At 38.6% G+C, this 17,028-nt stretch overlaps 1 protein-coding gene across 1 annotated transcript in view; it reads left to right on the top strand.

The window, feature by feature from the left end:
* ARMH4 (armadillo like helical domain containing 4) overlaps positions 1-17,028 on the top strand; it is a 144,337-nt gene that overhangs the window by 4,897 nt on the left and 122,412 nt on the right. Inside the window, exons 2-4 of the mRNA XM_052647006.1 lie at positions 4,328-5,711; positions 10,896-11,150; positions 13,377-13,589. Of these exons, the coding sequence (XP_052502966.1) occupies positions 4,328-5,711; positions 10,896-11,150; positions 13,377-13,589 (1,852 nt within the window). The remainder of the gene's footprint in view (positions 1-4,327; positions 5,712-10,895; positions 11,151-13,376; positions 13,590-17,028) is intronic.

The following is a 17,028-nucleotide window of genomic DNA, read 5'->3' as shown; positions in this document are numbered from 1 at the left end:
ATGAAGATAGTGTGTTTGAAGTAGCACCCAAGTAACAACCAGTAGACGATGGAAATCAAGGGCAGCTTTTTTCCCAAAACCCCACACCAGCTGTTTATGGTATTTGTGTTTATCCTGCAAAAGGAAAATATCAGGCAGATTGTCACCAGGTTTTTTTTTTTTTGGCATACTCTACAGGTCTCCTGTGTCTTGAGTACCCTTAGGGCAATGCTCATGTTCCTTATATATTATACATGAAACTCAATTTGCTTTGAAGAAATTAGCTTTGTCACTGATGAAGTGATTGAACACGCTGGTTCCCTTTTGTGTCTGCGTTTCAGTAACACACTGAACAACAGCCGCATACTGTTTAGTTGGAAAAATATTGACCAAGTGTTTGACAACACCTGATTAGTAAGTCTAACAAGATGGCTAGGCTGTATGTTTTTTATGCTGTCTTTCATTTGTCTTTGAAACTTGAATATGCCTAGACTTGACAAAGAGATTCTGGACTGTATCTATTTAAGATTGTCGAAGATAATGCTTGACAGAACAGCTTATCTGCTCACTGGTGGCAGAAATGCAGTAAATTGTTCAGAGGACTGCCAAGCCATTAGGATACCTTGATAGCGAATGACAGATAAAGTGCTATGACTGGCTCGGAAAAGGATGCTTTTTAAGCTATTAGAAGCTAATATCCACTATCAGTGAACAACTGGGTTAGAGTTCATGTATCTGAATTAATTTGCACTGATGGATAGAGTGCAAAGAAAGGAGCCGCCAAAGTCACAGTATAAAAAGAAAAGTTAGAGAAATGTTTTGTTTTATTTGTTAAATATTCTGATATTTGAGTTAATTTAAGATAATTAGGACATAGTTTCTAATAAGCAGTGAAATCTCTCTCTCCTTCAGCAAAGCGGGCTATAGACATTCATTTGTTTGTTCAGCCAGTATTTACTAAGCATTTCCTTTGTGCCAGGCACTTGGCCAGGGAAAGGAGACAATGTCGAGGAAAAAAAGAAAAGGCCTATAGCCTTGTGATTACAGATGGTTACTTAGGGTTGGAAATACTGTCACTGAATTGACAAGAGTTAGTCTTTCCTTATTTATTCTCTACCATCACGCAGCTCCCAGTGAAGGACTCCAAACTCATGGGAGTGGCTATGTGAACCTGTGCTGTGCTTGGAAAGACAGAGAAAGATCTGGAACTTGAAGGTCATCTACCAATTTATCTGAGTTGCAGATGTGTTCCCTACTGCTGTTTCAACAGGCTGTCTTTTCTGCCTCTCTTAAAGTTCAGGCGTCACTTTGAATAGCAGGGAGAAGGAGCATATGGCTGCAATACACAGACATAAAATAGGCGTGCAGTTCACCCCACTTTTTCCTGCCGTAATTGAATTTAGAAAGCAGGTGGCTGACACTTAATTACAGAAGGAAGGTCTTTTAGAGCCATGGCAGAATTCCCTTCACACAAAAATTCTAAAGCTTAAGGTCTAGATGAAAATGAAACCTTGAAGGAAAAATCTGTTTTGGAAAGGCAATAGAGATTATATTACATCTTTTTTGTTTGTCCCTACCACCCTCCAAATCTGATTTGTTCATAAAATTCTCCTCTCAGTCCACATGACTCCAGAACATATGAATAAAATGTGAAGCACTCATACAATCATTTGGGTGCCCTGCTTGCTTGATGACAAAGTTGTGGGAATATGAAAACATCTGCATTTTTCTTGTGTGTTTTATAGATAAAATAAGAAAATGGAATCATGGAGATAGAGGGATTTCAAAGATTATTTTTTTTAACTCCTTATTCTGTCAAAGGATAGACTGAGGGTATTTGTCTAGTGTCACATGGCATGTTTTATCAACAATAAAACTATGATTCATTTTTCTCATGCCAGTCTATGTCCTAAACTCTGCTGCTGGGAATTCCCTGGTGGTCCAGTGGTTAGGACTCCATGCTTCTGTTGATTGCAGGGGGTACAGGTTCAATCCCTAGTCAGGGAACTAAGTAAGGTCCCACAAGCTGTGCCATGGAGACCCAGCTTTTAGGCCTCATCCTGAGTCTCCTGAGGTAATATTTCATTGAATTGGAAAAATATTTGTTTAGGAAAGAGCAGATCTCTGAACAAATCACAAATGAACCAGAGAGTTCTATAGCTTTTATGTATCTTTGACTATAATTTATAGTTCAGCCTGTATGTTCAGAAATCAAAGGTGTAGTGTCATCAGCTGTGAGCACTCTTGTTATACAGCTGTCATATGTGTTTGTTTTAAGGAAGGAAAGTAGACGCCACGGGCCAAATACTGCTACCAATTCTGTTACCTGGCTATGAACTGGGCTGCATTATGGCTCATCTGAAGTATGGGGATAACTAATTCGCAGAATGTTCACATGCTATTCCCTCTTTTAAAAATATCTTTCCTGGATTCTTTTCTTGTAAAACCGTGTGTTTAAACAATGTATGCTACCTGTTTGTAATTTACTATTCAAATATAAGTGCTTCAACCCCTCATCCTACAGATGAGGAAATTTAGCATCCCCTTCACTATCTGAGGGTGTCCCTGGTTGCTCAGATGGTAAAGAATCTGCCTGCAGTGCAGGAGACCTGGGTTCGACCCCTGGGTTGGGAAGAACCCCTGGAGAAGGGAATGGCTACCCACTCCAGTATCTGGCCTGGAAAATCCCAGGCACTGTAGAGCCCATGGGGTCGCAAAGAGTTGGGCACAACTGAGTGACTTTCACTGAAACTTCACTCACTATCTGAAGATTCTTGGGTGGGATGGCTTGCATTTCTTCTAGTCATCTCTGGATTCAGTTTGCTTTTGCTTCTAAATTTGTGGTCCCTGATATGCTGTTCCATTTTTGCACATGGCATCTCATGGCATCTTTCCATTCCTATATTCTCCCAAAGTAATTTTTTTGGGTAAAAAATTATTGGTGGCAATAAATATTTATGGTCTCATCCCAAGTCTGTGTACTAGGAACATGGCAGTAGCTTAGTTGAGTGGTTTTGACTCCAGGTCTCTCAAGAAGTTGCAGTCAAGATGGCAGCTGAGGCTGAAGTCATCTGAAGGCTTGACTGGGCTGGAGGAGTTGCTTCCAAGATAATTCATTCAAGTGGGTGCTGGTAGTTCAGCAAGAGGCCTCAGCTCTGAATTCATGGATTCCTCTTTCCTCTTGTAGATAAATTCAACCTTCTTTTTCTCTTTGGCTATCTAAATCTTGACCTTAGTGCTTGACCTTTTCTCTGTCTCAAAGGGGCCTGGAAGACTAACTGGATTAACATGTGGAAGGTTCAACTTCTTAAGGGAAGAAGACCCTATGAAGATATAAATTTTTATATTTTGTGTGTGCACATCATAAACTTAATTAACCCTGATTGTTTAATGATTAGACATAGGAGAAAGGAAAAGTATAACTTTTATAAAGATAAGGTTTTTATTTTTAGATTTAGAATTTTCATTCCTAGGTTTAATTTTCTAGAAAAACTGTAGTATCTAAGAACTTTCTGATGATGGGATAGATAAAAAGACGTAAAACCCTTAAGGTTGGGGGGAAATTAGCAGTTTCAATATAATTTTAGTTGTAATGATGGTGTAAGTAGTTTTTTTTTTAAAATAAATCTTAATCGTACAATAAATGTGTATTCAGTAAACATTGATAATTTAAAATGTGTTTTGGTTCTCTGAAAGAGCTTTTTTTCCAAAATATGCACTCGTTTACATTAACTATTTTACTTTTTCTAATTGTTTTGAGACATGAAGATTTGGCCTATAATTTTTATAGTTGTTGCAGAGAAAACAAATGCTTTAAGTATTTTAAAGATACATTTTTATTGTGAGTCATTTATATACTTTAAAAACTCTTGCATGAAACTGGTATTCAGTATTTTATGATGATATTTAATAAGTTTTAAAACATACTTAAAAGGTTCTGTGAATGTAATATAAATAAATGTTAAGGTTTGCTTTTTATTTCCCTGGACGTGTTGCTATTTCTACAGTCATTTGACTCCATGATTAATAGAAGAATTGGGAAGAATATTGCAAATGTGATTTCAAGGGTAGTTTATTTCAAGTAGATATTTTAAAAACAATGAACTTAGTACGTGAAGTATGTGTACCCTTTGCTAGAGAGCTGCAAGTTAAATCAGCTGAAAATTCAATAGGGAAAAATGAACTGGGTTATCCAAGTCTCAAAGGTACAAAGAAATAGAACATTCTTCTCCTATGTACTATCTCTGAACAGAAGTCAAGGAGATTATTTTACTTATGGTTTAATTTAAAGGGGTTTATTTACAACATATATTTATATGATGGTTTGATATGCTTTATTTTTCTGCAGGACTCAATTACTGGAATTGTCAACTCTACCAATTTATGTGCACATTTGTTTTCCACTATGAGCAGACCAATTGTATTACACATTTGTCTGGCTTTCTGTGGCCTTCTACTTCTCAACTTTGCTGCACAATGTCTGGCTTTCCCCAACATGGAAAGAAGGGAGATGGTACTTCTTCATGCAGAAAAAGGACAGTCTGAGAGGCTAAACACAGATGACCTAGAAAATGACTCTGTTACTTCTAAGTACACTCCAGTCTCTGGAGATCCAATGATAGTGTTAGCAGGACCATCAATAATGTCTTTAAATAAAGTATTTCCTAGTAACAAAGAAACCCCTCCTGTAGGAGCTATGCTCATGCAGGCTGATGGTTCTAACATTTACACTGCTACTGAGCCAGAGGTCCCAGCAGGGGAAGAAGTGTTTGGTTCTAGCCAGCCAGAGAGAATGTCTCCCAAAAGCCGACCTTCCAAGGCCACGCTAACCAACCCTGTCGTGCCAACTGCTTCTCTGAATATTGATGAGAGGGAGGAACCCTCCCGTGGTACCATCATTCAACCCACTGTGGAAGGAACCACTGAAGCAACACAAGGTTTTCTGAGCTATGTGGATGATCAGTTGTTTGCAACTGAAAGCCCGGAAGGACTTAGTCTGGGGCATTCACCTTTATCCCTTGTGAATACTAAAGAAATGCTAACCACCATTCCAAGGACTGAGAAATTTGAAGCAAACCCAGAACATAAGACCACTTCTTTACCTGGTTCTAAGCTCACAGCCGGCACTGAGCCTTCCCAGATGACAGCTGATAATACCCAGGCTACTGCCGCCACTAAGCACTGGCTCCCAACCTCTGAGTCCATCCTGAGTGTTGAACCAGAAACTGACAGCCTGCTGGGAGCCCCAGAAGTCACGATGAGTGTCAGCACAGCTGTTGCAGCTGCTCCTGTCATAAGTGATGAGTGGGATGACACCAAATTAGAGAGTGTAAGCCAGATAAAGACCCCAAAGCTTGGAGACAATACAGAGACACAGGTGAGAATGGAAATATCTCAGACAACCCAAGCACCCGGTATCAGTATGGAAGGCATGGAAGAGGGCGAAGCTTTGACAGAGGCTGCAGATGTGAGTCTGAAGCTGCCTGAAATGGAAACACACATGGAAACCACCCTGTTAATGGCACGTGGGGGTGAGAGAGCATCTGATCAGAGTTCCTTTACTCCCACAAGTCCAATGGGAGATACGAAAGTCTCTGTCATGAACCTGGTCCAGGATACTGCGGACTTTGTGGAATCCACCAAGGAGAACAGTGCCATGTTCTTAGAGACCACGGTTTCCATCTCCGAATATGAGTCTGAGGTGCATCAAACATTGGGAAATAGATTTAAAGGTAAGAGAAAGAAAAGTAAGCTTTGTTTAATTTGGAATGTTTCTGTTTGTTTTTTTTTAAAATTGAGATATAATTGAAACCATAACATGGTATTTTTAGGTGGTTTATGTTTTTTTAAGTGACAATTTAGAAGTAAATTATCTAAAACAAAAGTAAATAAATAAAAATACATCTTGTATAAATGTATTTGTATAAAATACATTCAATTATAACTCCTATATCTAGACCAGTGGTGTTTAACAGGGAATAATTTGTCATCCCCTTACCCCCATAATTTGATTTACATACAGCATGAAGTGATTACCACACTAAGTTTACTGAACATCCATCATCTCATGTAGATACAAAACTAAATAAATAGAAAAACTTTTTGTCCTTGTGATGAGAGTTTTCAGGATTTACTCTCTTAATTTTCATATATAACATATGGCAGTATTCATCGTATCTGTCATGTTGAACATGTTTAGTACTTATTTGTACCTTTTGATTGCCTTCATTGAGTTCCCCCTTCCACCACCCCCTGCCACAAATGTGATAATTTTTACCACAAATCTGATCTCTTTCACTATGGGTGTTTGTTTTGTTTTTGAAGTATAACTGACCTACAATACTGTGTTCATTCCTAGTGATTTGATATTTTGTACATTACAAAATGATTATCATGGTAAGTCTAGTTACCACTTGTCACCATACAAAGATGTTGCATATATATTGACGGTATTCCCCACAGTTTACATTTCATATCTTTGACTCATTTATTTTGCAACTGGAAGTTTATACCTCTTAATCTCCATTACCTATTTCTGGAGACATTTTTGGTTGTCACAACAGAGGGCGTCTAGTAGGTAGAGGCCAAGATGCTGCTAACATTCTACAGAGCATAGCACAACCCCCAACAAAGGTTTATCTGAGCCAAAGTGTCAGTCGCTCTGAGAAACTCTGCTATAGATTAATATTTTTCAAACCTTTTATTATGAAAATGTATGAATATATATAAGAAAATGTGAAAAAATTGCTATATGTTTAAATGGTGCAATCAACAACGTCAAGATACTTATTTACACATTGTTGTAAAAAATACTCACATCCCTGATATTACCAAAAAGCCTTAGGTAAATATTTATCTCATAGTATTAACTATGTGAGTTCTTTGACTTTGTTTTCCCAAAAAGAAACTCATCTAGAAATAAGGGGGGAAAACCCCACAATACAGATAAATCCTCTCTGCTCTCTTGATTCTGTACTTTCTACTTCCTCTTGGCCTCTACATCTGTGAATGTTATGAGATGTCAGTCCTTGCCTTTGTTGCTGATAAATGTTTTTCTTTGATTGTGTGTAGTTGGTCAGACAACAGCATGGGGAAGGAAAAACTTAGTGTAATGGGCATATGCTCATTCCAAATTGTTTTGGAATATGTACAGCTGTTACTTCAGCTAAGTAGCCTAATTAATGGAAAATATTAAATTAGTAACATGTTTTATAAAGTGTTATGGAGATTGAATTAAAATGATAAAAAATTGAATTTTACATATCCAATCTATTTTTTTAAAGACTGTAAGACCTAGTATACTGGAAGTTTTCGTAGAAGCTTCCCAAAACTATTTTGTAAGTTGGTTTTTAAATTTCATTTAAAAAGTTGGGTCCAAATGACCCAGATGATATTAGATATGACCAAACAAGAAGTTTACTTCAGTTCTCCATAATACTTTAAGATATTCCTGGAGCATTAAATCACATAGTCCCAGATAATTTACTGCACAATTGAATCCATGATTCCTATATACTGGATTTGCCTTAGCTTCTACTAATGTAACTTAAAAAGAAAATAAATTTGGCAGTTATATGCTTTTTTAAAAAATTACCGAATATACTCCTTACTTAGTCATAATTGCCTCACTTAACTACAGTATTTCAATAGGCAGCTTCTTTTTATTTCTAGCACATAGAACAATATATGGCACATAGTAGGTACTCAATAAGTATCTCTTTGTTGAATGAGTAAATGAAGATAGAGAACCATCCAGACTAGAATTATCCAATCTGCCTGCCTGCCTTGTCCAAATTAATCAAAAAGCTTCTACGTATTCTTGGTAGAGAGAGAGAGAGGAATGTCAAATAATTCCTTTCAATTTTTACTTCTTTGGTTGTTTCGTAGTGTTAAAAATAATGTGAAAAATTTAAATTATTGATGACAGTAGTGAGAGAATAGTCAAAAGTTTGTCTGCCCATTTCCTAGTGATTACAAGTACTTTTCAGAAGTCAGCCACTCAAGTGCCAATCATTTCAGGGCCCAGGGACTACTTAGCACATTCTCTTCTTCAGGGAACACAATGATTTCTTGGAGTTTTTGCATATTATGAATTGATGAGGATCCTGGGTTAGGTTAGAGTCAGTCCTCTGATTCATCTGCTTCTTCAGCTGTTCACTTGGAGGTCAGGTTTTAGGGGACTTGCCCAGTGGTCCAGTGGTTGAGATTCCATGATTCCACTGCAGGGGGCACCCGTTTGATCCCTGGTTGGGGAACCAAGATCCCACATGCTGTGTGGTATGGCCAGAAAAAAAGATCAGGTTTTAAAAGTAATCTATAATAATTATTGTGTAAATTTTTTTTCCTATGGGAACTGAAAAGAATGAGCGATGTGGAGAAATTTTGAACGTTACTTTAAAAATTCCCATTACTATTTCTAGCTCTCACTCTGTCTTTAACAGCAGTCTTTTATTTGGAGTGCTATGCCCTTTTTATATTTCTTACTGTTTCGTGAAACTGTGACCATAGAGTGAACATTTATTTTGACATATTTTTTCCTTAGAAGTGTTCATTATGCTTTCAAAAATGAGGGCAGCATGGAGAATGCATACTGCTTTACATGGTAAAACTATGTATTTTTATGGCAAATAGAGTATTGTCCTAGGTGCTGAAGATACTAGTATTATTTCAGAAAAAAATAAAAAAATAGTGTCACAGAGAGAAAATATGAAGCACATGGAAGGTTGCCTTATAGCCAGGTATATCAGCCCTTCAAATATAAAAATTTCCAGTTCAAAGAAAAACTAGCCTAAACTGGGGACCAAGAAATGGAAATGCTTGTACTAAAAAAAATACATAAACACTATTTTAAAGCAAATAGTTTCGGAGGAGAAATGTTTTTAAGTAATAGGAAAAATAGTGATGCCATTAATAAAAACTATGAAAAAACCTTTCAGCTGCTTTTAAGAAGGCTATTTTTTATTACACATGGTAATGTGCTGAGTATCTAGAATTACTGTTTGAAAAAAGAGAGATGCTAAAGTCTTCTAGAAATTATGTTTTCCTAGTGGCTCAGTATGTCAAATTTCCAACATAACCTCTCCCTAAGAAGGGGGCAAATATTAACCCTTATAAATAGTCTTTAATAATGTATTTGGGGGGATTATGCAGATGGTGACTGCAGCCATGAAATTAAAAGATGCTTACTCCTTGGAAGAAAAGTTATGACCAACCTAGATAGCATATTCAAAAGCAGAGAGATTACTTTGCCGACTAAGGTCCGTCTAGTCAAGGCTATGGTTTTTCCTGTGGTCATGTATGGATGTGAGAGTTGGACTGTGAAGAAGGCTGAGCACCGAAGAACTGATGCTTTTGAACTGTGGTGTTGGAGAAGACTCTTGAGAGTCCCTTGGACTGCAAGGAGATCCAACCAGTCCATCCTGAAGGAGATCAACCCTGGGATTTCTTTGGAAGGAATGATGCTAAAGCTGAAGCTCCAGCACTTGGGACACCTCATGCGAAGAGTTGACTCATTGGAAAAGACTCTGATGCAGGGAGGGATTGGGGGCAGGAGGAGAAGGGGACGACAGAGGATGAGATGGCTGGATGGCATCACGGACTCGATGGACGTGAGTCTGAGTGAACTCCGGGAGATGGTGATGGACAGGGAGGCCTGGCGTGCTGTGATTCATGGGGTCACAGAGAGTCGGACACGACTGAGTGACTGAACTGAACTGAACTGAAAGAAAGTGGACCTGCAATAGATACATCTTACCCCACAGGTGTATTTCATTCCTTTTCATGTTGAAAGCAAATGCAGACCTTCTACACAGGCCACTCTAAGTTGTTCCTTGGGCAATGGCAGGATTTCTTTTCTTGGCCATTTCTTTTCAATGGCCGAACAGTGTCGCGCGCGCGCGTGTGTGTGTGTGTGTGTGTGTGTGTGTATGTATCTCATCTTCTTTATCCATTTATCTGTTGAGGGATAAGTGCAGTTAGCACAGTGGTTAAGAGGGCTAACTATGTAAACTTAGCACAGTGGTTAAGAGGGCTACCTATGTAAACTTAGTCAGGTTCCTTAGCTTCTCTACACCTAAGTCATTTGTAAAATGAGGTAATACTAGCTGACATTTACTGAATACTTACCAAGCACTGGGTGTGTACTAAGTGTTTTACACGTGTTGTTTAATTTTTGTAAAAACTCTATGGGGAAGATACTATTATTATTTCCACTTTACAACTTAAGGAAGCTCAAGGTCCAGAAACATTAAGTAATTCATTCAAAGTCACACAGATAGAAGATGGCTGAATCTGAATTGATACTCGGGCAGATTGGATCTGAAGCCTGTGTTCTTGGCCACTATGATATATGGCTTCCATGGAATGATGTTAGTACCTTCCTCCCCTTACATGTGGAAGGATAAGATAATGCCCATCATGTGCTTAGAAGTATGTGTGTATGGCATATAATAGAAACTCAGTAAACATTAGTTACTGTAACTAGTAGTTCTTTAATTCAAAATGCCAACTTTCTGTCCCCTTCAGGGATGCAAATGTGAATATTAATATATATAAGTGCTTCTGAGATTTTTGAACTTAGTTCTGTATAATGTCTTTCTAAATAAACTGATTATGTTGATATTCATAAAGGGAAACTTAACTGTTGATCTCTTATTTTAAATTTTATTTTACATGTTTTGTGTTATTGTCTTTATCTCTGTCTTATATTGATTCACCACTTCTTAGATTGATTCACCACTCCTGAAAACAGCAACACTGGAAACTTCTATTTACTGGCAGTTCATTTCTGAGCCATCCCTCTGCCTTCTCATTCCCTGAAATGACAGTCTGCTTTTCTTTAAAATATTAATTATATAGTGACTTTTTCAGGTATAGGGATTTAGTCTTTTTAAAAATGTTGTTTCTTCCCTTTTAAGACATCATCACTCAAGAGATGACAACAGCTGTTCAAGCAGCAGAAGCCACTGTGTCTTTGGTGACGCAGGAACAGCAGGTTGCCACCCTCGAGGTCACCAGAGGCGAGGACAAGACCGAGGGAGGGAGGGAGTTGCCCTCTGCCACAGCGGATGCTCCTCGTGTTACTCAGCTGTCGAGAAGATGGGAGCCTCTGGCCACTGTGGTTTCAACAACCCCCATCCCTGTCTCTTTCAAAGTTACTCCTGCTGTGGAAGGTCTGTAACAGAAGGAATTGAACTCAGTGTTTTGGGGGTGGATCTTTTCTGAGTTGATAAGGAATAGAATGAGTGAGGCAAATGGCGTGGGGGTAAAACCAGTAAGAACCTGGGGAATGAAACCAGAAAAGACCTGGGTTTGTATCCCGGCGTTGGCCCTCACTAGTATTGTGGCTTCAAGAAAGTTTCTTAATATTTCCAAGCCTTGGTTTGTTCATCTTTAAATAATGCCTTCCTGTCTTATAGGTAATTTTCAGGGTTTTAACAAATGTATACCGAGAACTTTCTATTAAGATATAGGAGACACTCAGATGCTCTGAGATCTTAAGGACAGTGAAGTTTTTGAATCTGAGTGATCAGCAGAATCACGTGAGAATTACAAAAATTATTATTATTATTATTTAGTTATTATTTTGGAGCTTCATGTCTCTGTTTCATCATTGGCCTAAGTATTAGATTGGCAAAAAAATTCATTTGGGTTTTTCCATAACATCTTATAAAAACCCAAGCAAACTTTTTGGCCAGCCCAGTAAATCCTACTTTTATTTATTACCTGAGTTATCTTTGACTAATAAATACCTTCTAATCCTGCATGCCTGCCTCTCTCTCCGCAAAACCCCTAGGATCTTGTCAGTGACCTACAGGTAACCCCAAGATCCTTGTCATCTAAACTCCTTCCTCCTCTGTTAACCATTAACCTGGATCTTCATTTCCTTGGCTTCCTTTTTGTTAAATTGTGTCTGGATGTACTCCTGATATTGTATGTTTAAAAGTTTTAGTTTTTTATTTTATAAAAACAGGATTGTGCTGTGGATAGCCTTTTGGGGACTAACTTTTTTTTTGCTTGCTGTTCTATGGCTACTATTTATTTACTATGGTTCTTTTGGTTTGACTGCTTGTAACATTGCACTATGAAAATATATCACGGTTTATTTATCTCATCTTCATCCAGTGTTTTCTAGTGGTTTGCATTTGGGTCGTTTACAGATTTGGCCATTGTGAACATGGCTGCCATAAATATTCTTTTACATACTCTCCATTGCATGTGTGTAGGAGATTCTCTTGGGTTTATATGTAGGAATAGGGCATATGAATATTGGACTTTAGGAAGCAGTGCCTAACTGCTTTCCAAAATTGCTTCCATTTATACTGCCAACAGCAATGTATATGCTAATATGTGGACCCATATCCTGGAAGCTTTTACAAATGGTTTCTCAGGCTTCATCACCAAGGAGGTTCTGATTCAGTTAAGTTGGGATATGTAGAAAGCATGAAAATCAACATTTCAAAATTACCTCAAAAGATTATGATGATCAACCAGGCTTGGAAAAATGCTGCTCTTCTAGGTTTGGGGATACCTGGGGCTAATTTGTCTGCTTTAAAATTGAGCATATTCCAGACACAGATTTAAACTTTTATTCTTTGACTTGACTTTTGAAAGTTATCTTCTCATGGTAACTCGCTTCTGTTGTGTCCAACTCTCTGTGATCCTGTGGACTGTAGCCCGCCAAGCTCTTCTGTCCTTATGATTCTCCAGGCAAGAATACTGGAGTGGGTTGCCATGCTCTCCTCCAGGGAATCTTCCCAACCCAGGGATTGAACCTGGGTCTTATGTCTTCTGCACTGGCAGGCAGGTTCTTTATATCACCAAAGTCATCTTTGGTGTATATTTAAATAAATTTTGTTAAATTTTCTATCTTTAGTAATAGGTTATATTGTTGTTTGGTTGCTAAGTTGTGTCCGGCTCATTTGGGACCCTATGGACTGCAGCCTACCAGGCTTCTCTGTGCATAGGATTTCCCAGGCAAGAATACTGAAGTGGGTTGCCCTTTCCTTCTGCAGGGGATCTTCCCGACCCAAAGATCAAACCCGTGTCTCCTGCTTGGCAGATGAATTCTTTACCACTAAGCCACCAGGGAAGCCTGAATAGGTTATATAAAATCCTGTAAAATCCATAATATTGTCAATAGAATAAATGGGAGATTAAAATTTGAAACCAGAGTTCTGATTTGAGGTAGTGTACTTTCCTGGAAGATAAGTGTTTGCCTTGGGTAGCTGAATCGATGCATTGTAGGAGATGGAACTGGTCTAAGTGCCAAATCTACTGTATATGAGATACTGGTTTCATTAGTCATTTCTTGCTTAGCAAGTAAAAGCATATATTAAAATATATGCATTTCTCATTCGGATCGTCTTTGGTCAAGTCATTTCTCTTGTGTTTGGCAGACCTAATGGACACAGTCACAGGGCCGAGTGAGGAGTTGTTCACACCAATTTTGGGTTCTCCAGTGACGCCCCCTGGAATAACAGAGGAGGCACCCAGCACTTCCCCAGCGCTTGCTGACCCTGAGGCGTCCTCTGAAAGAAGAACTGCGGCTCCATCCTTCAGCTATGTTAACACAGCTGCCTCCTATGGCCTGGACCAACTTGAATCTGAAGGTATCCATGCTTTGAAGGGGATCTTTTCTAGGACAGAGACAGTGAGTCACTGAGCAAATGTTGTTTTTGAGAAAAGATCAAGGAGAAGTGTATTCAGTCTGTAGTGTCGATGAGGGGTCCATAGACTGTGGTCCAGCCAAATCCAGGCTGACATCTATTTTTGTATGACAAGCTCAGATTGATCTTTACATTTTCAAATGATTGGGAAAAAAAAAATCAAAAGAAGAATAGTATTTTGTGAGATGTAAAAGTTTTTATAAAATCGAAATTTCAGTGCTCCTAATTCTAGCTGTATTGGAATGCAGCCACATTTGTTCATTTGTGTTGTCTGTGGTTATTTATGTGCCAGCATGGCAGAGCTGAGTAGCTGTGACAGAGACTAACTGCCCACAAAACCCAAAATATTTATGGGATGGCCTTGCCTGAAAAAACTCACTGACCCCTGCTCTCCATTAGTAACTCTCAATTATGGCTGAATGTTAGAATCACCTTGGGGAGTTTTTGAAGGATTCTAATACCCGAGTCCTTCTGCCAGTAATTCTGATTCAGTTGGGATAAGATCTGGCATCAACATTTCCAAGAGTTTCTTGAGGTGATTTCTGTGTGCAGGCTGAGTTGAAAAAACTGTTTTAAATGGAAAACTTGAGTTTCCCCACTGGATTTTCTTGGGCAAAAATTTTAATGTGGATTGTATTTTTGTAACAGTGCTCTAGTGGTTAATGCTGGGCCATTCTCCCTTAATTATATCTCTGGGTTAGATGTTCCACTTTTTGCAGATGGGCAGTCTTCTCACCTTTTAAGGCTGAGAAATTCATGCCAAATTTTACTTTGCAAGACATTGGCTTTGAGCATGGAAAAGATGCTTGGGGTACAGCTGCACATCCACAAATGAGAAAACTGGAGATATAATGAAAGGTCGTTTAATTAATCAGCACTTTGGCAGGTGAACAGCTCCTGGCTAGACTGAAAAATGCCCAGTGATTTGTAAACTAATCTTGGAGATAGGTAAGCTCTTGGGCACTAAATTAGCCACGGGTTTGAAGCATTGAAGACCTAGGGTGTGCTGTTATTTTATATTTTGTCTACTCTGTAACAGGGAAGGTGGTTCAGCCAGGTTTTCAGCAGGCTTGCAGTCTCTATTGCAGACTTTCAGGGTAATACTGGTAGTTTTCTGGCAGAGAAACATGACATTTTAAAAGAAATGTGAATTCTGTGGAGTGCTGGTTTAAGAAATGGATCAAAGCAAGCTCAGAGGCTAAGAGCTCTTGCTCTCCACATTAAGATAAGAACTTGGAATGTAGACTCATATTAGCTGTCTGCCCTCCTTGATGCCATCTGGAAAGACCAGGTTTCCCCAAATTAACTGGAGTTACAGATGACAGCTTTCCCGGCAGGGCTCACTGAATCAGAGGAAAAAAATTGGATTTGTGAATAATCCATACTTGTGAAACTGCAATAATTTTCTAAATTTAGTTGATGATGGAAGTTGTATTGAGATGTGTGAGAATTTTCTTAACTTGCCTAAGATGTCCTGGAGTTTTAGTGCTTTTCTTCTACACAATTCGGTTCCAGCTTCTTTTTGAGAATATATTTTGTCAGTTTTGATCTAAGTTATGATCCTTGTCAAGGCTTTGAAAGACTTTTTGGTTTAAAAATATTCTTTCTGCTACATTGTTGGGCTTAAGACAGAATTTTGAATGAGCACACCTTTTTCCTAAGTAAAAGGGAGTGCGGTTTTTATATTTAATTAGTATGTGTCAATAATGTCATTAGTTTTATGCTGGTCTATCAAACCCTCTGAAAGCAGAAGTGACTATACTTATTTAAATTGATAAATCAATAAATGCCTAGAGGCCTTCATTTTCAATGCATGTTTTTCCACCTTGTCCAGGAATATAAGTGCAGCTTGAGGCTCTGACTGGGTGAAGCATTTTAATTTTTCCATAGCAATGGACTCGGGAGGATAGTTTATTTTTACTTAGAACAGGATCATGTGAGGTAAAGTTGTCTACCTTTCAAATTTGAATCTCTGTGATGTGTTGATAAATGACAGACAATTCTCCACTTTAAGGTGTGTGTTTATTTAATTATGTTATTAAAAGCTCTCTCTATAGTTTTTTGAATACTTTCCTTCCCACGTGGGGACAAGAACACTTCTCCAGAGAATGGGATATTTATCTCAGTGAGATATAACGAGAAATCTGCATCTTTAGACATCATACACCCAATAAGCAAAAAATTCCAAAGAAATTTCTGAATGTTTACCCTTTAAGGGATAGTCATGGCCCAGATGAACCGAAAATCCATTTGTGCTTGGTAGCCTGTCTTGTCTTTTCCTTTACATCACTACAACATGATGACTAAGGGTGTGTATCATTTTCTAGAACCGCTGTAACACAGTACTTCAAACTGGGTGATTTAAACAACAGACATTGTTCTTTTGCAGTTTTGGAGCCTCGAAGCCTGAAATCAAGGTGTAGGCAGGGCTGTGCTCCCTCCAAAGCCTCTGGATGGGGATCATCCGCCTCTTCCAGCTTCTGGTCCATCAGGCATTCCTTGGCTTGTGGCAGCAGAACTACAGCTTCTGCCTCCTCCTTCATATCTCCCTCCTTTGTGTTTCTGTGGGCAAATTTCCCTTGTCTTATAAGGACATCAGCCATTGGGTTAGGACTCGCCCTACTAATTACATCTTAACTTGATTACATCTGGTGGTACACTATTTCCAAATAAGATCATATTCACAAGTGTTTGGATTAGGAGTTAAACATATATTTGCACCAGGGGAAGGGGCTGGGGGCGGGTGCACAATTCAACTTGTAATAGGAGGTCTGCTTCTGAGGAATTTTCCAGTTGGCTCTGAAGGCAGAACACCCCCTTGAGAGGTATGCACTGGTAGAGTGGGAAAGTTTGGCATGTTTTGCATTTCTCAAGCATTGAAGAAAGCCTGCTTCTATAAGTGCATAGTGCCCTGTGCCTATTTCAAAGTCTTTTACCTTGTCAGCAAACATGCAGTTTGATTTTTGAAGGATAATGGTTTATCTTTACTTCTCTGTATTTTTTAAGGGAATAAATGCTTTCAGGATGATAAAAAATGCATTATACTTATCTCAGGCATAATTCTACTAGGGCTGTATTCAGCATCTTTGGACTATAAACATGACAAAGTGTTCTAACTTTTAGTTCAAAAGTGGATAATAGCAAAGCCTCCCAGGTGGTGCTGGTGGTAAAGAACACTCTTGCTAATGCAGGAGACTTAAGAGAGGCAGATTCGATCCCTGGGTCAGGAAAATCCCCTGGAGGAGGGCACAACAACCAGCCCCAGTATTTTTGCTTGGATAATCCCACAGACAGAGGAGCCTGGAGGGCTTTAGTCCATAGGGTCACAAAGAGTTCACGACTGAAGCAACTCAGCATACACAGTATATATATATATACACAC

The sequence above is a fragment of the Budorcas taxicolor genome, chromosome 10 (genome assembly GCF_023091745.1).
Source record: "Budorcas taxicolor isolate Tak-1 chromosome 10, Takin1.1, whole genome shotgun sequence".
Classification (NCBI taxonomy): Eukaryota; Metazoa; Chordata; class Mammalia; order Artiodactyla; family Bovidae; genus Budorcas; species Budorcas taxicolor.
Note: the sequence above shows the minus strand (reverse complement) of the source record. Positions and strands in the feature narration are given on the sequence as shown.